Genomic DNA, 13362 nt, shown 5'->3' with positions numbered 1-13362 from the left:
AAAAAATGGGATCAGGTAAACTCCCAGGCCGTGTCATGTCACAAAGAAACAGAAGAATTACAGGAAGTCGGTGGCTTTTGCCTCCAGAATAAGACAATCCGCTGAATATATATTGGTCATTTCTCAGGTTCATTTAATATTATATGTATGACACATCCTTTTAAAGTATTATTTACGTTTATAAAGCTATTAAAAAACAAAAAAACGTTCCATTACGGTCTTATTTGTGTGTGTGTGTGTGTGTGTGTGTGTGTGTGTGTGTGTGTTAAGACGTGCTATTATAACTTTTACTTTTTGAAGTCGTATTTCTAAGCGGAAGTCGGTGCCGGCTGCTGTTAGCACGGATGCTACGAGTGTCAGTGCGATGACAGCGAGTCGAGGAGGCGGCAGGTGGATCATTTGCACTTTTATTACTTTTTCGTACCTGCAAGCTTCTCAATATCACATCAACTGGGCGAAAATGTCCCACGAATCATAAATTATATTGACATTCATGTGAAAAGAGCACCCGCTCGAAGGGCACAAAGCAGACGAGATCTCGGCGGACTGTGGATTTAGCAGGTAAGCTAAAAATAACTTTTAGTGGGAGTGGAAATGATCCTGCGTCTTTGTGTTTGTTTACTTCTGCTTCGAGCCCACAAACGTTCACTTATGTTGCGTATTCTGTTGCACACTTCACTTCGTTTGCCCAATAAGCCACTCAAAGTGTCCAATTTGTATGTGAATGATAATTTTTGCCTGCGGGCCTGTTTGCATGCGGCTTGAATGGAAGATCGTAAGAGAAGAACCCTTTCAAATCCATCCATCCAGCTTGTTTATGAAAATGAAATACTCACATAAAACATCAGGCAAGTCAATATATGCTGAGCACTTCAATGTAGTTATCGGTTTAGTGACTCGCATTAGTGTGATATCATTTTTGCAATTCAAATTTTAAATAAAAAAGTATTTTTTTTCAGTAGTCTTTATAAAAACATTAAAAAAAAAAAATCATCACCAACATTGCCTATTTTTAAACACATGGTGTGATATTATTTTACTTTTTGAAAATTATCTTTAAAAAATAACATGTTGTCCTGTAACTTTTACATTTTTTCATAATAAAATAGTGTGATATCTTGCAAGATTCAACGTTTTTTCCATCTAAGAAATAATGTATTAATAACATTCTTCAAAATAAAAAGATGATCACTCGTAACAGTCAACTTTCTCAATTTTCAGTTTTTATCGTTTTTTTAACGACATTGATTTTTCAAAATAGAAAAATATAATAATTATTATAATTTTTTTACTTTTTAAACAAATCTTTATAAAATAGCAGAGGTGGCACCAAGTCATTGCTTTGCAACTCACAAGTAAGTCTCAAGTCTTTGCCCTCAAGTCCCAAGTCAAGTCCCAAGTCCTACAGTTTGAGTTTCGAGTCCTTTCGAGTCATTTTAGCAACAAATTAAAAATATATTTAATTAATATTAATATATGCAGTATTATATAATATATTTTGAAATATTTTATTTATCAAAACAAATTTGATAAACAAGTGCATTGAACCTTTATAAGAAAACTATCATTTAAAAATGTTGGCACCTTCAAAGCCAATCGTCAAGGCGGGCTGAGTTCATTGCCCCTTCGAAACCGATTGAGAGTACGTTTTCAGTTATCCATCCATCCATCCATTTTCTGAGCCGCTTCTCCTCACAAGGGTCGCAGGAGTGCTGGAGCCTATCCCAGCTATCATCGGGCAGGAGGCGGGGTACACCCTGAACTGGTTGCCAGCCAATCGCAGGGCACATACAAACAAACTACCATTCACACTCACATTCGCACCTATGGGCAATTTAGAGTCTTCAACCAACCTACCATGCATGTTTTTGGGATGTGGGAGGAAACCGGAGAGCCCGGAGAAAACCCACACAGGCACGGGGAGAACATGCAAACTCCACACAGGCGGGGCCGGGGATTGAACCCCGGTCCTCAGAACTGTGAGGCAGACGCTCTAACCAGTCGTCCACCGTGCCGCCCGTTTTCAGTTATTCTATGAAATCAATGCACATATAGTTATAAAAAGCGGAAGCTACAAAGTGTTGGTTTCTTTGTGCTTTGATTAGAGTAGCAAGTCTTTTCAAGTGAATGGTTTCAAGTACAAATGACGTCACGAGTCCTTGCTGTTCAAGTCCAGGTCGAGTTGCAAGTCTTTTAACAGATTGTCAAGTCGAGTCTAAAGTCATCAAATTCATGACTCTGACTCGAGTCCACACCTCTGTAACATAGTATGTTGTCATGTAACAGCCAACTTTATTTTTACATATTTTTCTTTTTTTTTTTTTTTCTCATAGCAAAAGTATTTAAAAGTTAATCTGAACAAAATTGTGGAATACATCGTAATTTATTAATAATTTATAATTCATTCATAAGTATCAACATTTTTACATACAATAGTGTGATAGCGTGTACAACAATATATTTTCCAAGTTAATTTTTTCATTTTAAAATAATAAAGACTATAAGTCAATTTTACATTTATAAATAAAACAGAATTGATGTCTTGCAACATTCAAATTGTTGATTAAAACGTAAACTGAAAAATGACATCTTGTAGCATTTCTGTTTTATTATTTTTATTTTAAAAAGTGTCATCTTTTGTAGCATTCAACTTTAAAAAAAAAAAAATAGTGTGGTATCTTGTAACCTTTCAACATTTGAACTCTTTCTTGTAACCATTTAATATTGGTCATGTTTTGATTATTGGAACATGCGGGGAGCAGTTAAAAAATGTGCTACAGGCTGCAAATGGCTGGACTTTGGACAAATTATGTCAAAACATAATAATTATGTCAAGTTTTTTTTAATCTCCAATCATGTGTAACAATACAGAACTTTTTTGTTAGACGATCCAATAACATTTAGACAGCATGTTTAGTTTACCACCTAGTACTAATAGTACAGCTCAACAATGACAATAATATTTTTTTTTAAGGGGCCATAAAATAGTTACATTTAAAAACAAATTTTGTTTTGATGTGATTGTGTGCGGACTTATTCTAAAGCATCTGTTTTCTTTTTTTAGTGCACGAGGAAGACCTGACGGTGCAGCCATGTTGTCGGCGGAGGAGATCCTTTGCAGCACGCAGCAGGTGATCGCCGGGCTGGAGGCGCTCCGAGGAGAGAACCGCAGCTTGCTGGAGAGCCTGCAGGGGGCGGCCCAGAGCCCCGAAAGAGCGGTGGAGGGCGGCGGCGGAAGCGTGGAGCTCGAAAAGAGCGGCATAATACGACAGTCGCTGGAAAGGATTGAGCTGGGTCTCAGTGAAGCGCAGGTAGAGTCCTACACAAAAACCGAAAAAACTAGAACAAAGGAAAACTATGACCGAGTTCAGACAAGTACATGGTTTAAAAGGGGACATTTTGCGAGAAAAGAGAGAAGGAAAATATGGCACCTTCTGGTACTCAGTTTTTATGTTCTGTGTTCAGGTGATGATGGCGCTGTCGGCTCATTTGAGTTCTCTAGAGGCCGAGAAGCAGAAGCTGCGAGCTCAGGTGAGACCGGAGAGGGCGGCTGCGCGGAAGCGGAGGACGAGCTTCGTCCCATTTGTTTTCTGCCCGTTTTAGGTGCGCCGCCTCTGTCAGGAGAACCAGTGGCTACGCGATGAGCTGGCGGGCGCCCAGCAGCGCCTGCAGGAGCGAGAGCAGGACGTGGTCACGCTGGAGGAACACAACCGGCATCTGCAGTTCATGGCCTCCATGCGCAAGTACGACCAGGAGGAGGCACCGCCGCCGGTGAGACACCCCACTTAACGTTCACTCCAGTTTCTGCTGGGGATGCGACCGTTTACTGATGAACTGGCATCACGTTTGAGATGGTTGGTGTGCCTGTTGAAAAGTATGATTAATGTATTAAGTAACTTCTCCTCTCCGTTGTGCACTGCAAAATCAGACACATTCTATATTTCTTGTCTATTTTTATATTTCATTTTTCATCAAATTTTTCTTTTTTTTTCTCCATTTGAATAATTTTTCATTTTTGATATGAAAGTTCTCTTACAATACATTTGTTTTATTTTTGTATTTTCTCCCCTAATAAATAAATACATAAATATATATATCTACAGGGCTGTCAGTTAAGTGTTAACTCATGATTAATCACGAAACATTATCACATTAATCATGTATTAAAGCAGATAAATAAAACAATTTATTTTGACCACACACGCTCCTTTACCTTATCCGCAAATGGATATCTGAAATGCAGTGCAGGTTGCTCTAGGGTAGGTGATCAGGTCAATGATTACTAATATCTAATATTTCTAGGATGACAAGAGCACATCTTCCAACAAAGAGTCCCTGGATTACCTTTTTCCTGCCGAGGACGAGGAGTCGTCACAAAGTAAAACGCGCACACGCAGAATAAACAGAATAATGTAAATGAATTGAATTTATGTGTGTGTTGTGTGTGTCAGTGTCAACGTCGCAGCACCACCACAGCAGCGCGGCAGCGGCGGCCCAGCAAGGTGGCTACGAGATTCCCGCTCGCCTTCGGACGCTCCACAACCTCGTCATCCAATATGCTTCGCAGGGACGATACTGAGGTCGCCGTGCCCCTCTGTAAGCAGGCCTTGGAAGACTTGGAGAAGTCGTCGGGCCACACCCACCCTGACGTGGCCACCATGTTGAACATTCTGGCGCTGGTGTACAGGTGAGGCCGGTTACTATGGCAAAACAACATCCGCTTTTACACCACACGTCATTTGAATGCCGTCCAAATTCATTTTACCTACTTGTCAGAAGCACTTTTTCTGCTTCAAATTAAATGTGTTTTTAAAAGTGTTTTTGTTTATTTTTACATATCTTTTTTGTATATTTAGAGACCAAAACAAATACAAAGAAGCTGCCAACCTGCTGAATGACGCGTTGGCCATCAGGGAGAAAACACTGGGAGTGGACCACCCGGCTGTAAGGTGGACACAAACATACACATCATGTAACAACTTTTGACACACGCGCGTGTGTGTGTGCGTGTAGGTGGCGGCCACCCTCAACAACCTGGCGGTGCTTTATGGGAAGCGAGGCAAATACACAGAGGCCGAGCCACTGTGCAAGCGAGCGCTACAGATCCGAGAGAAGGTGAGAGAAAAGTATATACGAAAAAAATTGTCTTGACAAAAAAACTGGACTTAATGTATGAAGTCATCCATTAATGGCACCGGCCATTCCTCCCGCAATTTTTTTTCAGGTGCTGGGCACGGAGCACCCCGACGTGGCCAAGCAGCTGAACAACTTGGCGCTGCTGTGCCAGAACCAGGGCAAGTACCAAGAGGTGGAGCGCTACTACGAGCGAGCGCTGCAGATATACCAGAGTAAGCTGGGACCCGACGACGCCAACGTGGCCAAGACCAAAAACAACCTGGTGAGCTGACCCGCAAGTGATGTACGACTGCTCCCCCTCACCGTCCTCTTCTTCTTGTTAGGCTTCCTGTTACCTCAAACAGGGCAAGTACCGCCAAGCAGAAGCGCTGTACAAAGAGATTCTCACCAGAGCGCACCAGAAGGAGTTCGGATCAGTGGAAGGTAAGCGGAAACCATCTGACGTTACTGTGACAGTAGGCAAAACATGGAACCTTCATGGAACTAACAATAAAAAAAAGACTTTTTTAAGTCATATATAATCAGTTTGGTAGAAACAAAATATGGTTGGGGTCATAATTTTGTATTATTTTCCAAAATGTTGTTTTATATTTTGTATTCTTTTATTTAAAAATATTATTTCATTTGAAAATATTTTTGATTTTCCTATATATATATTTCTTTGTTTTTTCTTTTTTTTTTTTTTTTAAATAACAATTTTATATTTTTTATGTTGTAATTTTCATGTAATAGTTTTGTACATTTGGTCTAATAATCTTATTTTGTTTTTTGTATATTTTTTGTAGTACTTTTTTCAATTTCCAATAGTATATTTTTCATCTAATATTTTTGTATTTCTTATCTAATATATTGGATTATTGTCTTTGTGTATTTTCCATGTAATTGCATTACATTTTGGTAATGTTGGTGTCTTAATATATGTATATATAATCTTTTAAAAAAATATTTGTGTATATATATTTGTGTACCCTGGTCTATCCTCCCAGGCGACGCCCAGCCCAGCTGGTCGGGCTGCGGCAGCGACCAATCAGGGCAACAGGATGGCCCGCTGAGGCGAAGCGGCTCCTTCACCAAACTGCGAGAGTCCATACGGCGAAGCAGCGAGAAGCTGGTGCGCAAGCTCAAGGGCGTCGACGTGGAGGACGCCGCCCCGAGGAATGCTGGGTAAAGTAACCCTTGTCCGTACACATAGGCAGCAACGATAGTCAGTAGTATTGTATGTGGCAAAAATTAACAAATAAATACTGTTAAGTGCCCTTAGTTCCTTGGAAAGTTCCGTTATTATTAAATACTATATATATGCCTATATATTACATACTGTGTGATAATGTGAATGTGAAGAAAAGGCAACAAGAATAGTCAGCAGTATTCTATGGAGCAAAACTATGCATCCATCCATCCATCCATTTTCTGTACCGCTTTATCCTCACAAAGGTTGCGGGCGTGCTGGAGCCTATCCCAGCTATCTTCGGGCGAGAGGCGGGGTACACACTGAACTGCTCGCCAGCCAATCGCTGGGCACATATACCGTGTCACAGAGCAAAACTAAACTAAGGAAATAGTGTGAAGCATCCTAGGGTCCCTTGTTATTAACTGGACATGAATAAATACTACTACTAGAGATTAATATAATCAAGAGCAGCAAGAGTAGTCAGAAGCACTGTGTAGCATGTATTGGTTTGGATAAAAATGTAATTAATTTGGAAAAAAGATATGAAGGAAGGTAAACGCCTGCGTTCACTTCCGGGTTAGTCCGATTTACGTTTTAACGTCAAAATTTAACGTCTAATTTGTCTCGTAAAGGGGCACCACGTCACTTTTTATATGTGTAAAAAACCAAAATTAGAAGAACGCGCCGACAAACCTTTTATCATTCTCGTAATCGAAAGGTTGCTACATTTTATGAGATACATGTTCTAGATGACAGAGGCTTACTTAAACTCAAAACCCAACCAAGAGTGGAATTTTATAGAATATTTAATTAAATCTATGAGGGTTCTATAGGGAAAGACAAAGAGGCTAACTACAACAAGGAAACACGAATAATGGTGAAAGAAAATATGCGTACGAAAAGGGAAATAGAACATAGTGTGTTGGACTAAAGTTGAAAACGTGAGCATTTAATGCGTCCAGTCCGGACAAGAGAGAGACGTCAAAATTGGGATTTTGTGTGAAGCTACTAATTTCCCCGAAATTAGTAGGCACTAATATTGTACAGTCTGGCAAACACTGTTGTGTTACTCACAAAGATAGATCAGCTGGTCTTTGGGAATAGTCTTTCTGCGCATGTCTCAGGAAGCGAGGAGGTATGTTTAGTGGACGAAAAAGATGCACAAAAATAAAACAAAAACAGGCGGGAAAAGGGAAAGTCGTAGTTCTTCACGCGTTCTGTGGGAGGTTGCGACCGTTTCTATTCCTGCATTTTTCAGGGACTTGCTTGCAATTTCAGAGCGATCACGCTTGGCTGGAAGCGTACCTGGTACTTTTAGTAGCAGCTTCTCTGATGGCCTCGCGGTGGCCCACGTAGAGGCTGGGAAGCCGAATCTGTTCTCATCCCGGCATTCGCATTGGCCGAACAAAAGGGAAGGGGGGTGGCCCATAGCAAGAGCGAAGAAACAAGAGAGCGTGGGTTTAAATACCCCGGGGACTTGTCAAAGAGGACCGAGGACCAGACAAGACCACAGCCATCATCTTGAATCTAGTCTACAATTTTGACCCATAAAATGGGTTTAAAATCATATATTATTATAAAATACTCCCAACTTTGTACTCTTTACTCATAGGTCAAGCATATACAATGACTGTTTAAACTTTAATCTTGGCAAATCAACTGCTTGTGGTTCAATAGCATTTCATGCTGCTTGGGGTTTCAAATCAGGACAAACAGTTCTCAAAGTCTTGCAGCTGAACCGGTAGAGTTGACACACTGACACAGACATCAAGGCATACATTTGGATATACATATGTATTGGGCATACATATTTCTGCAGAGTTCGTGAAATATCAAAACAGACATTTATCTTTGGTTAACAAACAACTAAATAGAAGTTCACGGGTTGCAGTACTCTCACACACCTTGCGTACACGTTTGTCGCTCTGTCCCTTTTGGCTGCTGACAGTTCAAACGAAGAAATGGACTCTTTGATGACTGTAAACCAAGATTTCGAGGGGACCTGCTAATTACTTTAGGGTCCAGTGGGCGTCTTCTTGTGATAGTCTCACAGCAGGGCCGCTTGGAAGAAAGCAATTTATCAAGTCGTGGGGCAGTCACTGTGACACCTCAGCTTGCGGGAAGCATGTCCGCTACAACTGTATGAAGTATAAATAAATAAATAAAACGAATATTGTGTCCATGGATCCCTTAAAAGATGGGCGGGTCAATGGGGCGGGAAACAAATGATCATTTAAGGGGATATAGATCAATGAGGTCCGCGGGCTCATTTAAGTCGCCAGCGATTTTTCACCAGCTCTTTCTGTATTTAATAAGGGTATATCGCTAACGTTCAATGCTCCAGTCACCCACGGGACGGTGAGTCCTCTTCCACATATATGACATCACCATGTGAGACTGTTTGCGCCACTTTCAAAGAGTACGCCGTGACCCGCTTCGATTGGAGAGGAGTGAAGCCGGCTGTGGTGACGCCCACACCAGCGCAGACATCCCATTTTAATTCTGCTGGGTAAAAGTACACGAGTACACAAAAGTACCCAAGCCGGGTCTAACCCGCCTCCTCGCAGAGTGTGTGGACACATGCAAGTTCTGTGGGCATGTGGGCTGGATCAGAAGCGTTTCATTCATAAATGTGAACATAAATGTCAAACCCTCTGATTCATTGTAGAAAGCAGTGAATTGATCACATCATTATTAGCTCTTTTTTTTTTTTTTTTTATTAAATCAACCCACTGGCCAACACTGAGCGATGGGAGAGGGGGCGGGGGGCACATGCACGGTGAGGTTAGATTCATGAGGTCCGCTGACATATTTCAGTAGCCCGCAGTTATCACCAGCTCGTCCTGTATTTTACCTTTTGCCACGTGACATAATGCTCCGGTCACGCACGGATCGCTCTTTCCATGCATGCGAGGCCGTCATTGCGCCTCACTTAAAGGGAATGAATGATTTAAGCCGCTTTGATTGGCGGCGAATAAAGTCTGCTGTGTTTATGCCCACCGGTGTAGACAGCCTCTTTTGTTAAATACGCTGGCCGCACGCGTCTGCGAGATCACGACAACCCGTTCCAACCCGCCCACGCGCTGTGCCGGATTTGCACGAGTGAGGAAAATAGACCTCATAATGTGAATGTGAGCAAAAGGCAGTAAGAATAGTCAGCAGTATTGGATGTAGCAAAACTGACACTGAACAAGTGACTTCGTTTGTAGGATGAAAAGAGCCAACTCACTGAATGTGCTCAACGTCGGTGGCAGCGGCGAAAGTCAGGACAGCAGCCAGGTGAGCAAATGCCGTTCCAAACAGGAAGTTGTTGACACACGCTTTGACGGCATTTTGTGTTTTGGTTTTGTGGCTCAGTCATGCTGTCTGATGGACCACCGAGGACTCAGCTCCAGTACACAGAGCCTAAACAGACGAGGATCACTCGGGACCAGTTAACCACCACGTACACACTCATATTTTTAAGACCCTTTTACACGGACAGGATTCTTGTCTTCTGTTAGAGCGCTGATGTGTGAAAGGGGCTATACTGAGGGCTATTTTTATGATTTAAAAAAAATTGTCTTTTTGGCTGTTTGTTTACAAGTCAACGTCATTTTAAAGCCTCGAAAGACAAACATATGAAAATTAGCCAACAAAGTACAAAAACAATGGCAGACTACATAAAAGTTTTTAAGACCATTTGTGCTTCCACATAAAAACTAACGCTTTTTAAAAGGCGGATAAAAGCAAGTGTGTATGTTTCTGCGTTGCTACCTAGTGGCCTGGCATGCATATTACACTGTCTTCGGGGATCATTTTTGAGACTTTTTGACAAAGTCACATTCCAGATAATGTTATTTCCTTAATTTATTACCAACCTCCGCCTCAGTATGAACTTAATGTATCAGACATTTCTAGAATAAGAGTTGTACATTCCGGTGATTACGTCTGTGTTTTTGCCTTTGAATGAAAATGTATTTTCATCACTTATCTCCTACATGGTTTGTTTACATGGAACAGTGGTGTTTTTCGCACATTACTGTTGGGACTGACTTTATCTCTTAGAAGCTTCTTGCACATTTTAAACTGCAGAAACTAACCCTAAAATGAAATATGTAATGTCAACTGCATTGGAGGTGGAACTCCAAAGACCATTTCATATTTTGACATGATAAAAGTTGTGATGCAGCAGGTTTTTAAACTATATATTTATATATGAACAATTATCTTTCTACTGTAATAGAAAACTTTAGTTTTCACTCATTTTGGCTTTTTTACAATCTTGATTGTAGATTTTGCTGAGGTGGAAAATGTCAAATTGGTCGACATAGAAACGTGTTGCATAATATTCTATAGATGCTCATTCTAGTCCAAATGAATGTTTTTTTTTTTTGGAATAACTTGATGGGAAATATAAATAAAGGTAAACAAGTTTGAGATTGTGGAGTTCTTTTGGTTTCATTTCACAAAATGGCTAATGTTTAATGATGGTGATTTTCATATAAAAATTGTTGCATAACCCAGTTATCAGCAATTATTCCCTCTATTGGTGAACATCTCTTTAATATATTCCGTGCCCCAATTACTCGACGGTTACATCATCCATTCTCGACAAATATTTCAGGCCGTGCCCCAGTCATCGGGTGTATCATCCACTTAAAACAACTACTGTAATTTCTCGTGTGTAATGCGCATTTCCCCTGCCAAAAAATTGTCAATAGTGCGCATTATACATAGATATAGGTGGAAATGGAAAAAAACTTTCACATTTATAAATGTATGCCGCCATCTAGTGGTTATGAAAAAGCTGTACACTTTCATTCCAATATGCCACTGCCACCTAGTGGTTATAAAAAAGGTGTAGCCTACACTTTCATTGCAATATGACAGGTACGTATGACTGCATATATGTACAGTTGTGCTCATAAGGTTACATACCCTGGCAGAATTTGTGAAATATTTTTTATTTTATTTATTTTTAAATATGACTGATGACTGAACAAAAACCATCATAAATTTCTTTATGGTTATGTTTTCTTTATTGATAATGCTTGACCGTTTAATTTGAATCCAAATATAATAAAATTAAGTGTGTTTCCCCTGGTCCTTCATGTTTTTTTGTACCCACCTTATAAATTCTGCCTGGGTAATCATACATGAGTACAATTGTGTGTTTTCTCATTTACTAAATAAAAGTAGGGCTGTGAATTTCAAAATAAGAGCAAGTAAATAAAAAAAAGTATTACGTGTTCAAATAAAGTGCTTAACTTCAGAATAATTATTTGAAAAAAAACTAACAAAATACAAATAATACTTCATGTTTTGATCATATGGGTAGAAGCAAAACCATGCATTGTAAAAATGCATTATAAATGTGTAGAAGGGTTTTCCAGAATTTTGTAGTCAACTTTTGGGGTGCGTATTATACACGGGTGCATATTATACACGAGAAATTGCGGTATTTAACACCTCCCATTTCCCATGCGTACATCATTAAGTACTTAACTGCAGAACCATTTGAACTCTGTTGGTAACCAAAACAGGAGTTGTGCCGCTCTGTTTGTCTCAGTTCTTACACCATAATGATCCAGTTAATTTTGTTTTAAACTCGACATGCAGGTGCATCTAAAAAAAAACAAAAAACTAGAATATCTTAAACTTGGTTTCAATAGTTGTGAAAACACATTGGTAAATACCTTTTAGTTGGCCAATTCCTTCCTTGTTTTAATAATAAAAATAATGTTCTTGACTGTACATTTTTAAGAAATAAATAAAAACATTCCGCTGTTCAGTGAATACGTTTCACTTTTTGAGTTGAGCTACTAAAATAGTTTTCCAACATATTCAAATTTATTGAGAAGCACCTGTGCATTGTAAAACACGTTTGTACACATCCGCTTATAACTGAGTAAATAAGTCCATGGCCACTATTTGCAGAAATGCTGTAATTAGGAAGAAACAAACCTAAATGGACTGCTAAAGACGAATGTTGTTTGTCAATAAGACTTCCCCTTATCACCCAAAGAAATAAATACAAAAAAAAAAAAAAGACTTTCCATTGAACTTGGTATTTATTGTATTTATTAGATGCTGAGGACAATGCAAACAAAATATATGATCTTGCTGACAGTGGACATTTTTGGCCTTTAATGAGCACATGGTGGCCCTTCACTTAATATGATTCAGTTGGCAAGCTGACTGTACTGTTTAACATTTATATTTCAAATTTCTGAAATGTTTTCACATCGATATTTCACTATGACAGTGGAAATGTTAAGCTTGACAACATCCAAACTACACATGACATGATGAGAATTACATCTATCCTGCGATTGGCTGGCGACCAGTTCAGGGTGCACTCCACCTCTCACCCAGAGTCAGCTGGGATAGGCTCCAGCACACCCGTGACCAGAGTGAGGATAAGCGGTACGGAAATGAATGAATGAATTACACAAGTGTAAATATTTACGCTGCAAGTGTCCACTGTCTCAGCCTTCATTGAAGACAAAATGCTGGTGGAGATGTCACTGAAAACATCAAGAGGGTTGCCTACCCCATAATTAGAGGGTGGACAGCAATTTCAGGGACAAACAAAATGTTGACTATGACTATGAAAATAATATATACATGATCAAAATTATTTGTTTTATCAAATCACATAATGGTACTAATGCTTGGCTACTCTTCTGCTACATTTTCATGATAACAGTGATTCTGATGAGGACACCAAAGGCAGTTTGTAGTGATACTGACCCGAATGTAATAAAAATGGACAAAATGAAAAGATATACGTGAAAAGTATAGTACGAGTAGAAAAATGTCCATTCAAGTATTGTCACTGCTTTACCTTACTTAACATGATGACTTATTAGTCAATCGGGAGCGCTTTCAGCTCTGATGAGCCATCTGAGCGATCTTCTTCAACATGTCCTCTGACTGCAGCTGCTCCAGTGTCAGCAGAGACAAACCCAGCTGGTCCTCCTGTGCAGCAGGGGGCGACAGTGCACAGAATGGTTAGCGACATCGAGTCTTGAGTGGATCTAAAAAAAAAAAATTACGCTTATTTTGTCTGC

At 39.8% G+C, this 13362-nt stretch overlaps 2 protein-coding genes and 1 long non-coding RNA gene across 3 annotated transcripts in view; 1 reads left to right on the top strand and 2 right to left on the bottom strand.

The window, feature by feature from the left end:
* Window positions 1-352: 352 nt before the first annotated feature.
* Window positions 353-10675, top strand: klc3 (kinesin light chain 3). The gene is given in 14 exon segments (XM_061681996.1): window positions 353-561; window positions 3065-3311; window positions 3466-3531; window positions 3604-3771; window positions 4303-4378; window positions 4452-4576; window positions 4578-4687; window positions 4857-4944; window positions 5014-5115; window positions 5225-5398; window positions 5460-5559; window positions 6123-6300; window positions 9517-9586; window positions 9665-10675. Coding segments are annotated over 13 exon segments (1557 nt in total). The 5' UTR covers window positions 353-561; window positions 3065-3092; the 3' UTR covers window positions 9746-10675.
* On the bottom strand, window positions 4200-9645 carry LOC133405214 (uncharacterized). Its single transcript, XR_009768917.1, has 3 exons — window positions 9537-9645; window positions 4888-4942; window positions 4200-4700 (listed from the first exon to the last, which is right to left on the bottom strand). It is a non-coding gene; the product is annotated as an uncharacterized LOC133405214 (long non-coding RNA).
* A 1672-nt stretch (window positions 10676-12347) lies between the features above and the next one.
* ercc2 (excision repair cross-complementation group 2) overlaps window positions 12348-13362 on the bottom strand; it is an 18711-nt gene continuing 17696 nt past the window's right edge. The window contains exon 23 of the mRNA XM_061681963.1: window positions 12348-13270. Within this exon, the coding sequence (XP_061537947.1) occupies window positions 13178-13270 (93 nt within the window). The 3' untranslated portion in view covers window positions 12348-13177. The remainder of the gene's footprint in view (window positions 13271-13362) is intronic.

The sequence above is a fragment of the Phycodurus eques genome, chromosome 7, assembly GCF_024500275.1.
Source record: "Phycodurus eques isolate BA_2022a chromosome 7, UOR_Pequ_1.1, whole genome shotgun sequence".
NCBI classification, from domain to species: Eukaryota; Metazoa; Chordata; class Actinopteri; order Syngnathiformes; family Syngnathidae; genus Phycodurus; species Phycodurus eques.
Note: the sequence above shows the minus strand (reverse complement) of the source record. Positions and strands in the feature narration are given on the sequence as shown.